Raw genomic sequence first — 12,583 nt, 5'->3', positions numbered from 1 at the left:
GTCCCTTCCCCTAGTTTGGCTTTAGTCCTTTGGGGTTTCATAATTCTGAGGTCATCATGTATCTCCATGGAAGAACTCCAAAAACATAGCAGACTGACAGCATTATCTAATAAAACATCTCCCACTTTATCCCCTTTGGAATGTAATCCAAGTTACAACAATAGCTCATAATTACCTGCTGTAACTGTAGCAACTGTAGGAACAAAATTGCTGAATGCGCACCTCTAACTGTTTTATGTGTACAATTTCTCATTCTCAGGCTGTCTCTGTAATCCTTTCTTTCCCCCAGTGCTTTGAAGGCTTGGAAGCATTCTGTACAAATTTTCACGATATAGGTAACTTTGAAGTGTGACTTGTCAGGTCACGCTGACTTATTTTTCTGCTTGCTTAGCGAATTGGTGGGGATGAATCTATTTTTTAACTAACATGTGTAACTTGAGAATTTGTGAATGAGTGACAGGAGGATTGGGAACCTTTTTTCTCTCATGTACTGTGAAATTTACTTTTATCTACTCAGGGTAATGAATCACATTTGCAAAGAGTCCAAATATTCACCAAAGCCAAAATCACATTTTCAAGTTGCTCTTGCAGCTAATTGTAAGATGACTGCATGTCCTGGTTTGCCCGGGACAATTCTCATTTGTTTCTGTAATTAGTAGTGGTAACCTTATTCCATCTCAGAACTGTACTGGTTTGGACAGTATACTATATGGTCACCTTTGAGTGTTTTCCAAAGGGGAAAAGAAACCCAGAAATGGTACATGCCATGGCAAAATGTCAGCTCATCAAAAATGTATAAATTCTTAATGTTAATAGTCAAAGATAAGTGAGAGGTTAGAAAGCAGCATTTCACACTGATTCTAAGAAAAGAATATTTAAACCTAGACTGCTCAAGCTGGTGTGGCAAATAAGTTTCAATAGAGATGCCAACTGGTATTACCATTTAAGAAAGACTGAGCTTTTCATGAAGAGGGCGCGGAAAGTGAGGGAATCGCCTGCGCCTCCCAAAACCGAAGCCAAAGCAAAAGATTTGAAAGCCACGCAGGTAGTACTGAAAGCTGTCCACAGCCATGACAAAAAAAGGAAGATCCACAAGTCACTCACCTCCCAGCGGCCTAAGACGCTGCCTCTCAGAAGATAGCCCAAATCTCCTCGAGAAGCATCCCCAGGAGAGGGAAGCTTGACCACTATACAATCAAGTTCCCTGAGCATTCAGAGCCAGCCGTGAGAAAGACTGAAAGCACCCGTGTTCATGTGGCTGTCAAGGCCAGCAAGCACCAGATTAAACAGGCTGTGAAGATGCTCTATGACATTGACGTGTCAAGGTCAATGTCCTGCTCAGACCTGGTGGAGAGAAGATGGCTCCTGACTACAATGCTTGGATATTGCCAAAATTGGAATCATCTAAATTGAGTCCAGCTGCCTAATTCTAAATATACATTTTTAGACCATATTAAAAAGAAGAAGAAGAAGGACTCTGAAACCAAGTCTGGGACCAGTGGGAAAGGGTGCTTTGTTCTATTACTGAGATCTGCCCTAAGTACCAGAAGAGGTACAGATGTATGTCAGGTCTTTGTTGTCACTATCATGATATTAGATGGGATCTTAGTGCTCATTCAACCCAGTGTTTTCCAAAAGGCATTCCATATAATAATAATCCTTCAACATGATAGTCTAAATTAGTGTCCCATGGTCAAATTAGTTTGAGAATGATGCCTGCCATATTTCTCTCATAGAAATTTAGTGTATATTGGCACAGTCAAGGCTCTAAAAAAGTTCTATAGTAAAGACAGATGTTTAACTTTGCTTAAACCAGCACTTTATAAACTTCTTTGGCCACAGAGCCCCTTTTTAATGCTATCTGTCAACTTGCTGTAAAACTGGTTGGAAATGACAGTCCAGCTCATTGCTTGCATTTCACAGATAAGGAAACTCAGGCCCCAAAAGAGAGAATAAGTGGGCCCAAGTTGGCTTAGCTTGGACTAGGCACAAACAGGACTCAGGACTTGGCTTCCCATTCCTAGGTCCTTTCTACTATAAGATGAATGTGGAAATATTAAAAACAATAAAAAATTTCAGCAGTTCCTGGCAGCACAGATATTTAGTGTAGATTCCACTTGCCTATTCTTAATTTGGTTTTTTAAGGACAGTGATTTAATATCTGCATGTTCATAGTGTCCAGATATGAAGCTACCTCTTCTGGTCAAAACAAAACAAGATAAAATCTTTTTTGAAGTTTAGTTTTAACTGGGCTGGGTGTTTCCTGTCATTTTACATTACTTTCTTAGAAGATAAAGTGATTATTAGAGGGACAAATAGCTGGGCATGAGTCTGGTTTTGGTTTAAAATCAATTTTATCATTTCCTGGGCTTTAAATTTCAGAAAACCAATCTATTTATGGGTCTCTTTTGGACCATAAGGTTGAAGTACATGTGTTGTCCATGCAGATTTAGCTATTGGCCTTCAAGCTTAGCTGTCATTAAATTATAGCTGTAGTAAATTTATATAAGGACTAATTTCACTTTGGTCTGCCTATAAATCCATGAGACAGAATGAACATGGTGTGTCTTGTGGTTAATGTGAACACACGTCAAAAATTAAGAAATTGTTGGTGACAAGACAAAAATACGTCATAAAAATTAATTGGTGTCTACTGGAGGATTACAAAATGTATCTGTGGATGGTTTGACTCTGAGCTTATCCATAAACAAGAATCGTCTTAGGCATGAATTGCCCTTTTGTTCTCCTCGTCATGGCAGAGCCCTGCCTTTCCTTTGGGAGAAAGGAACACCTGAAAAGTAAGAGTGTTGCTGAACCACTGATCTTTCTGGTGTTTCTTTTCCTACCCTTTACTTCCCATTATAATAGCATTGAGGATGCTGGTGGCTACGGTTATCTTCAAGCATGGACTTCTGTAATGAAGCCATATGGCTGCTTTCACATTGGGAGAAGTGGCCAGCTAGGGGCTAAATTTGCCATCCTGCAATCATCATTGTCATCCCTTTGAAGATATATTCTTCCAGGATGTGCAAATCAGTGAAATTATGAGGAAAGAGAGAGAAACATCTTTAAACACAACTTTGTCTTCTCATGAGCATAAAGAAAGTGACTTACAGGAGAACAGAAACATTCAGTTGTTTTTAAAGATTTTCTTTACTAAGTACCTCGTTGTTTCTCTTAACTGACTCCTAAATTAACCATTTTTCTTAGCGGAGTTGGAGGACATTAGCCAAGATTTATTGATGAAGCTTTATAAGTTTTGTAAGTCAGATTTGTTTCATTTTAAAAGCCACATGTTTAAAATACAGTGCACAAAATATTTCCATGACACATAGTTGTGGTTCAATAATATAAAGATAGCCAAAAAAAGCTGTCAGTTATAAAATCTATATTTCCTGCTAAGTGGTAGTATTAGAGTAGAAGTTATTAGTCAACTTGTAAGCCAAGTGATGCCATATGTGATTTTTTAACATAAACTGTTAATGTACTATACTGCAAAGTATATATTATACTTTGCCAGTGGGTTTGTTGGCTCTTCTCATTTATCAGTTGAGTTTATTCTCATAAAAGCAAACAGTTATTGCCATATCTTGGAGAATCAGACTGTTCTGAACTTTCCCAGATGTATATTCCAGCTCCAAAATACAGTTCTGAGCCTCACTGCCTGTTGCCTGGGTCATAAGAAAAGGAGAAAAGGATGGCCACACCAGGGAGGTAAACTGCTAAATTTTCTTACACTGCCCAAGAATGAAACAATTGGTGATTTTCAAGGACAGTTAGTTTCTCAGAGCAGCTGCAGTCCCTCTGATTTTAGTTCTCGTCCTGACCCCTTTTTCATCCCTAAACCAGTCTCCCTAGGCGTGCAGTCAGATGTAGCCACTCTCTTCTAACAGTCGTACTCAGACCAGCTCAGCTATTACGTTTAACCTCACCTTGACATATAGAGAGCGAGTGATTCAATACTGAACTTTTCTATGTACAACACCTTCTTGAATTTCAAGCCAACCGCATCCTGCTGATGCCATAATATGATCCTTGAATTTGGGACACCATTGCATTTTCAGACTGGAAGGTTTTTAAATCCTGAGGAAAAAACACATTTTGTGGAGAAGGAGAAAGGGAGAAGGGGAGAGAAGGGGAAAAAGGGAAGGGGAAAGAGAAGATATATATAAACAGCCTATTTTTTTAAATTCCAACACAGAATTGCTTAAAGCAATAAGCTGTTCTATAGAGCTATAAAAACTACAACCTCCTGTTTTTCCTATGTGCTGTAATCCTTTATGGAAAAAGTAAGGGAAAAGTCAAGACTCAAAAGTCCTTCAAGATTATCCACTCTCCAATATATTGATCCCAACCTAATTATTCTATCCACAGCAAACAGTCGATAAACACGAAACTATAACCAGTTTTTAAAGATTTTTAAAAGCATCGCATGCTTCCATGTGATAAATGGACCCACGCTCATTAGATGAAGTGTTCTTGTCATTTTCTTTTTTCCTATAACTGGGTTTTCTTGTCTGTGTCCCCTGCTAGCCCCATGAAACAAGAAACCCAGTTTAATTGACATTTGTACCCTTAGCACAGTCTATAGATTAGAGTTGAAGTGCAGTAAGCCTCTTGATGAATGAACAAATGATTGATTTAGTCAATGATAGCATTTTATTTCCAATTAATGCTGTGTTCATATCCTGTTTGTGGCCCAGGGATCTAACAACCAGTCCCAGCTGACCTACAGCTATATTAACAACTCTTAATTCTGTTGAGGGGAGATTTTTCAAGTCTTGCTTCTGGAGCTTCCTGAGCTCCCTGCTGTGTGGCAATTAAATAGCTGCCTTGCAGCTTCACTGAAGATCAGAGCAAAATCTATTAAAACGTGTTCATGTTCATAGTGAAAAACTTGGTGAAAGATGAACTCAGAAGTATTGAGGAAACTAAAATTTTTAGAGGTTATCCTGATTTATTTATCCATGTTCTTTTTCATTGCTGTTTGGTTAATAAGAGTTGCCTGTATCTACAAGTGAAATACTACTTTACAAGCACTGTTATGAAAGTAAATATTTGCAAAGCATCGAGCATATCATAGACATTCAGTAAGTATTCATTTTCTCTTTCTTAATTTAAATTTATGCAAGTCCTTAAGAACTGTCTTGATACCTAAATATTATATCATTATAGTTATGCAATTTAACCTTTTTATGGTATAAAATTCAAAGTATGATTCAAGTTGAAGTTTATTAGAACTACAGAATGGGAAAGTAGGTCATTGGATTTTAATTTTCTAATATGCTATCCAATGTCTAATCGACTAGGTCTGTGGCTTCCAGGTATTAGAAATAGAATGAAAAAAGCAGTTGAGAAGAGTGTCTTCAAATGGTATTTTATCTAAGTAGGCTCATTCTTAGCCATTTTCCATGCTTCACATAATTCCCACTCTACCAAACCCCACTCCACTCCTCTGCTGTAATAACATAGAATGGACTTTCAGGATTGGTAGGAAAGGAAGAATGTGCCTTCTAGAAAGAGACCAAGTTGAGGATGGCAAATGTATTTCATCTCAAACTGCAACTTCAGTTGCTTTGCAGATTTTGAGCTGCAAAAGCTCTGCTGAGGATTCTGAGATACTCAGTTTCACTGGCCAAGACTATTTTTATCAATTAGTGATGTCTGGGACAAAAGAAGGAATGGCAACAGCATGTCATTTCTAGTGCCATGCATTTGCTAAACAAGTACTTTGTTCTGTTTTGAATGCTTTCATATTTACAGTTTAGCTTGTCACACCAATATTGTTTTCCCTAAACTATACTAACAAGAAAAATTTAATGTAAGAAAAATTTCAGGAGGTCAAATTTTAATCAACAAATCTTGCCTTTACCATTTCTTTGAGACTTTCTAAGCTTTTTGAGTCCTTTGCTAGGAAGCTCACAGAATTATGACCTTTCAGAAATTTAACTAAACAAACATGACTTTGGCACGTCTCATCCATCTGCATTGTGATATCAAAACTTCAAAACTGCAGAATTCTCTTAGCTTAGATAAGAAAAGTGATTTGTCCTTGATCTGCGGACAAGAGCAAACAAGGCTGATTTCCCCTTCTGATAAATGCATTATCTTGGTTATTCTGAGTTTAATCTTCTGCTTTTTAAATGCACTTCAGTTTGAAGAGGTGAGAGTAGATAAAGCTTTCTCTCCATATTTATCTCAAGAAAGAGACCTTGACGGGTCTTATTTAAAGTATTGATTTGTTCAGTCCTTTCTTCATCTGTAAGGCTATTCTTCAATTAGCTGAATGGCAATGTTCCATATGCCACATCGTGTCCTGGAAGCTAGTGAATAAGACCAGGCCCCTACCCTGGAAAAACTTGCATTGTAGTAGAATGGAGAGAAGATGTTAGTGCAATGTGGAAAGTACACTGGTAATGACAAAGACAAGGTGCTAAATCCCTGGATACATTTTATAGAAGCATTATAGTGCTTCTATAACCATAGAAGCACTGTTATATCCTGGTGTATTTCAGAGAAGCTAAGCCATTAATTATTGTACTTTTCATCAGAGAATTTTCTACGTCACTTCCTGAAATATTTTTTAACACGACCACTGAATATAGAGTACAACCGTTCCATTTCAACAAACACCTTAGAATCATGAACTTCATCACTAGAAAGTCTCATCTGCACATATAGATGAGGACCCTGAACCTGGAAGGCTAAATGACGTCCCTGAAGTCGTGATTGGACATCTTTGCTAGCCCATGGCTAGCTCCAAAGAGTAAATAGTTGCAGTCATACATTAAACACATGGTTATCTAGATACTGGCCAGGGCTGTCTCTACAGGGAGTCTGTCATCCAAATATTTGCCATTTTCCCCCTCTTCTTGGGTCACACCCTTTTTTAACAATTCCGATAACACAGAACTGGTCACTTGAAGGGCACTTCGATCAGTAACAACCTGACTTTTCCTGACAGTGTGACAGCAGCATAAATGGTTCATGGTAATTATTACACACACTGGCTGTGTGTAATTTAGTCTTTCCTCTGCATTATTTCTTCTATGTTTCACAATCTGTAATATTTTAAAAGTTTTGTTCAAAAGGCATGAGTTTTGGGAAAGCAAAAATCAGGTCGTCCTGGTGATTTGTGATCACCAACCATTTCACCATATACAATTGTCAAACAGTTTTATGACATGCTGAATTTTTAGAGGCCCAAACAGATGTTAGACTGTTGCAGGGAATGCGTTTGTTGAACTTTTCTGCGTAAAACACTATCTTATATTTCAATCCAACCACATCCTGCTTGGCTTTTTAAGGAAGAGTGGTGCCTAGATGAGGTTAATGATGAGAGTAAAGAGAAAATTCCAAAGGGAAGAAAGTGAACAAAAGAAAGTAGGCTGACAGTGCATGAGAGCTGGGTAAAGGACAATAAATCCAAGTTAATATTTGACAGAAGCATAGGATTAACATAGGAAAATAATAGAAAATAAATTGGAGGGTTAAATGATATGAAAGGTCTCAATGTCATATCAAAAGTTTAGGGAATAATCTAGGTAGGGAAGAATTTTAAGAACATTAATCTGATAGCAGAATAGAATTGATAGTTTACTGAAGATGGAAAGATTGATTAAAAATAAAAAACCACAGTTGATCCTCAGGGGTGAGCATCTGAACTAGAGCTATTTGGAAAGAAAACAGAAGACTGGGAGCTAACTCTGATTGGGAAAGTTCTCCAAGATTTTCTGTAAACAAAGGAAACGCAAAATGCCCCAGAATCAAGAAAAACTGTCCTCAATTGACTCCCAAAAGTAAAGTATACTGCATTGCATAGGATGCTCAACTGGCTGGTTATTTCATGTTCTTTAATTCCCAAAATCATATCTGTTCTCTTGCAAGTATCTCATATTTAATTTTTTTAGCGTGGTTTGTGAGGTTAATATTATACTCTGAATAGTAACAGACTCATTTGCTTCATTAACTTTATTTTCAGATTGAATGTAGACAAATATCTATATTAGGCTACTCTAAAAGTAGAAAAAGTTACAGTCAGTCTTTAGTGCCATTTTTTCACCAAAGGCTGCTAAGTCCAAAGAATTTAATGGAATATTAGACTCAGAAAATCACTAAGTGCTGACTGAGAGCTAAATAGACACTATTGCCCTGTAGACTTCTGTCCTTTTGGTTACATTAAGCGGCACGTTCCTGCAGATTTCTTTAAAAATAAATCTTACTTGGTGGGGTTTTAGGGCAACTTCACATTTGTTTTCCATAAAATATAAAGGCAACCAAATCTTGCTGAGAGTTTGAGTTGCTGGGGAATGGAGGAAACAGTGTGGGAGAGAACTTGTGTTCAAGCAGTCTGGCAGCTCGTAGCCTCCCACGCCAACATCCTGGTCGTTTGGGAAAGGAGAAGTGCTGACCAGCAGGAGTGAGACGTAGCACTGCCACCCCAACCTCTCCAAGGCCATGCAGTCTGCTAGGAATTTTGTAAATATCAGAGAGGGAGAAGCCATGAAATCTTTTACTGCTCAGCTGATCAAAAGTCTTAGGGTCAACATGAACATTGCTCTTTATGATTTTCTAACCTGATGGTCTGTTTTCCTTAAAAAATTAACTATTTTGAATGCTGTGTTTATCTTACTCTTCTCTTTTTCTTTAACTACGAATAACAGGTAAAAGTACAATAAGTATAGGAGATATTGATTGTAAAACATTTTGTAACTCACTGAATTTCTGTTGTTTTGGTCTTGTTTTTTCTTTTGAATTTGTAATTGAAAGTCTTTCGGAGTTTGACAATGCCCCTTATTTCAAGGCTGATGAAATGTACAAGATGCTTTACAAAGAAAGCCTCTGGGGATTGTCTAGTCATTAATTTCATGGTCCAAAACGGACGGCTTCCATCAGTAACACGACAGATCTTTTTTTTTTTTCATCAGACAAACCTCTTACTCCATAGCACGTAGCCTTTCACGTCTGCCTTATCATTTGAAGCATCACCGTCTCCTCTCTCTCTCCCCTATCCCTTGACCCCCATTTGGTTCGCAGATGGTTCTGTGAGGGAAGAGAGCTGCACAACTCCCCTGATATTCAGATCCACTCTGAAGGGAGAGACCTGCACACCCTGGTCATCGCAGAGGCTTTCGAGGACGACACAGGCCGCTATACCTGCCTGGCTACGAACCCCAGCGGCTCGGACACGACGTCTGCCGAGGTGTTCATTGAAGGTGAGGAGGGCTGCCTGGGGACGGGGCGTGAGAGGTCCAGCAGCCTGCGGATCGCAGGGCTTTGCTGTCCACTCGCTTTTCCAATGCAAACAGCTTAATGGCAGTGTGACCCAAACCGCATTTCTCCTGAAAAGCTTTTTAAGTAAACCCTACAGTTCTGACACTTTGACTATGTCTCGTGTCAACATTTGCTCCTTTTGGTTTAAAACGTTTCAGCTGCATTAACGGTGGCACTTATTTAAAATAGAAAATATTCAACTTATTTGGATCTCTCTTTCTCTAGTGAACCAAGAATGGGAACATAACTCAAGTACCGTATCAATCAATCAAAGCGAAATTATAAATAATTTAGGAAATCCCTCAAGGGAATTTTAAATGGTTGAATATTTTTTAAATGTTCTCCTATTTACTAAATTCTAGAATTTTTAAAATCTTATATGAAGACTATTATTCATGCTAAATGTACTAGGAACTTGGAATCACTAGGGCAAGAATAATTACAAGAATCAATTTTGTATTAAAGAGGGACAGACAGAAACTGGACTATTTCTGTGGCTCTGTCAATCCATTTTTCACAAGACTCACCCTCAAGGGAATTAGAAAACTTGATAACGAAGTATTGTATATTTACATTATTATTGTGTTTCTGATCCATACCAATAATTTCAAATATTTGGAATGTTTTGAGTACCACTGTGTTTGTATTGTCCTCAAATCTGTAAGTCAGTGGGTATCCCATTATTGGTTGCCATTTTAAATAGTAGTTAAAATATAAAGAGAAGGTTAAAATCCTTGAAGTTTCCACTACCTTAATCTTCATTTTTTACAATTTTTTTCTTACTCTGTAGTAAAACACCAAATTTCTTCATTACTTAAAGGGGAGTGAGGCTAAATATCAACCATCATTTATAGCTCCTTCAAGAACTGGCAAAAAAAAAATTAGTGCTAAAAGTAACCATCACTGCTGTGTAAAAGTGTGTCCCTATTCTTTTAGCAAAGGATCCTTTGCATTCTATTTGGAATATCTATGAGCTCCTCAGGGACCTTGTTCTGTTAATAAAAGCAAACCTTCTGTATGTAGGAGTAAGTACCACATATGTGTAACTTATACAATGGTAGGCACATATGCACACGGTAAGCCTATGAGGTATTTTTTAGTAATTCCCACTTTACAAATGAGTAAACAGATCTGGACAGGCTATTAAAGGGCTCATTCAAAGCCACACAAGAATTTGAACACGGGCAGTCTTACCCTTGGGTCCATATTCTTAACCTCAGTGTCATTTGGATAGGTCTTTCAAAGTGCCTGAATGAAATGCAAGACTGAAAAACAAATGATTTTTAACATTTTGCTAGTAAGTAAGCAATATTAGTCATGGGTGGGCTGTGTAACAAAATTCTAAAAACACTTTTAAAATACAATGAAGGACCTTAACATGCCATAAAAACCTTTTGGCTAATGATGATCCGATTTGCCTCTGAAATGCAAAGTTCAGACAGAGCAGCCTAAAATGAAATGCTTTATTTGCTTGCAGTATTGCTAGAAATCTGGTGAACTTTAGCATGTTTTGCTTCTATACTATAGAAGTTAAGTGAAGTCACATAGGTGTAACTAATAGCCTATCAACTCGATTCAGACAACACTCACTGAGTCACAACTGTGTGACAGACAGTACAAGGTATAAATATGGTTAAACCATAATCCCTGATATCAAAGAGTTCCCAAAAGAGCAGAAAGGATGGAGACATTTTAAAAAACTGAATATAAAATATTAACTGGTATAGTAATAAGTGATATTATAGAGATATAAAGTGTTGTAAGGTACGGAGGAACTAAAAGGTTAATTGCAAGATATGTGCTACACCTACTTTTCATATAATAAAAGGAAATTCTTCTATGCCTTTGAAATCAATTTCATTATCTAACTCTGGTAGACCCAAAATACTCACCACACTGATCTTTAATTTAATTTAATTTAATTTAATTTAACTTAATTTAATTTAATGTGGTTCTTCTGTGTAGAAGCTCCTGAACTACCAGTTCTCATCTGTCTTTGAAATCATCTAGATGAGTTACTCAATATGGGGAAAGTACACTTTTGATTCCATATGCCACGTACTCTTCACACCCTGTACTTCAACAAGGGTAGTGTTTGTTTTTTTCTAGTGCTCTGTTTTCCATGTGGAACTGATGATCTTATGGCATTGTGACTTTGGATTGATTGTGTGTGAAGGGAGGATAAGTGAGATGGGCAGAGAGAGAAAAAAGAGCCATCAAGATTCAGTCTTCTAAGCCTAAAGTAAAGTGCTTTAGAAAAGTGGTTCATCTGACCTTGTGAAATATACATGGTAATTTCAAAAAACTGAGAGGCTTGAGTATGTTTTTATCTTTAGGAACAATTACATGATATAGGATAGATCTGATATATTTTGAGGTTTATGATATGACTCAAAGTAATTAATTTTCATGTTTTATTTATTCCCAAGCTAATTTGGACCCAGGCAGAGGCTTAATGAATTGCTTCCTAAAGCATGTTGCTATTATGATGTCAGCTTATAGTCATTTGGGCTGTATCAGAGGGCAGGGAGTTTCTATCGAGTTCAAAATCGCAACAAAACCTTCTCTAACAATTTAGCAGTCTACTAATAGGAGATTATCTGAGGTTCACTGTCTTATGCATTCTAAAGCTTTAGGATAAAACAAAAGAAATGAAAACTAAGAACAATAGCTAACATTTATTTAGTGTTAACTAAGAGCTGAGCACCCTTCCTAATGTTTATTATTTCATTTTAGCCTTAGAAAAATCACCCCCTTTTATAGTTCAGGAAACGGAATCTTAGAACACCCAAGTAATTTGCTCGTGTTCTCACACACAAATAGAATTCAAGGATTGAACCCTGGGCTGGCTGTTTAACCACTACAGAACCAGGTGCAAATGAACTCGATGTCATTGGGGCATCTAGTAACGGGATTTGGGATCTGAGCAAAACATTGCTTCCAGGACACGTAATGGAGCATCTTTAGTCATTCGTCAGATATTTGCTGAGTGACTAGGATAAGGCAGCCAGGGTTCCAGACGCTGGGACACATCGGTGAACAAGACCGGCATCCGCTCTCACCGCGCTGACTCTACAAAAGGGCAGAAAGAGTAAACCAGCGAACGCATAAATAATTCCAGAACCGGGCAAGTGATAGGAAGAAAATAAAGCTGTGATGGATAGGGTGATGGGGAAGGCCTCTCTGAAGAGATAACATTTGATCCAAGACTGGAGCCATGAGAAGAAGCCAATCCTGAGGCCCTGGGAAAAGAGTATATGCCAGGCAGCGGGAAGGAATGCAGAGGCCTGGGTAGAAATGACCAGAAGTG

The 12,583-nt window shown here is 37.8% G+C and overlaps 1 protein-coding gene across 6 annotated transcripts in view; it reads left to right on the top strand.

The window, feature by feature from the left end:
* The window catches only part of PALLD (palladin, cytoskeletal associated protein), a 467,101-nt gene that overhangs the window by 200,632 nt on the left and 253,886 nt on the right, over window positions 1–12,583 (top strand). For all 6 annotated transcript variants that reach the window (XM_058309553.2, XM_058309467.2, XM_023583763.3 and 3 more), the window contains one exon: window positions 9,037–9,215. In XM_058309553.2, coding sequence (XP_058165536.1) covers window positions 9,037–9,215 — 179 coding nt within the window. The remainder of the gene's footprint in view (window positions 1–9,036; window positions 9,216–12,583) is intronic.

This window comes from Dasypus novemcinctus, chromosome 1 (assembly GCF_030445035.2).
Source record: "Dasypus novemcinctus isolate mDasNov1 chromosome 1, mDasNov1.1.hap2, whole genome shotgun sequence".
In the NCBI taxonomy this organism is placed as follows: domain Eukaryota; kingdom Metazoa; phylum Chordata; class Mammalia; order Cingulata; family Dasypodidae; genus Dasypus; species Dasypus novemcinctus.
Note: the sequence above shows the minus strand (reverse complement) of the source record. Positions and strands in the feature narration are given on the sequence as shown.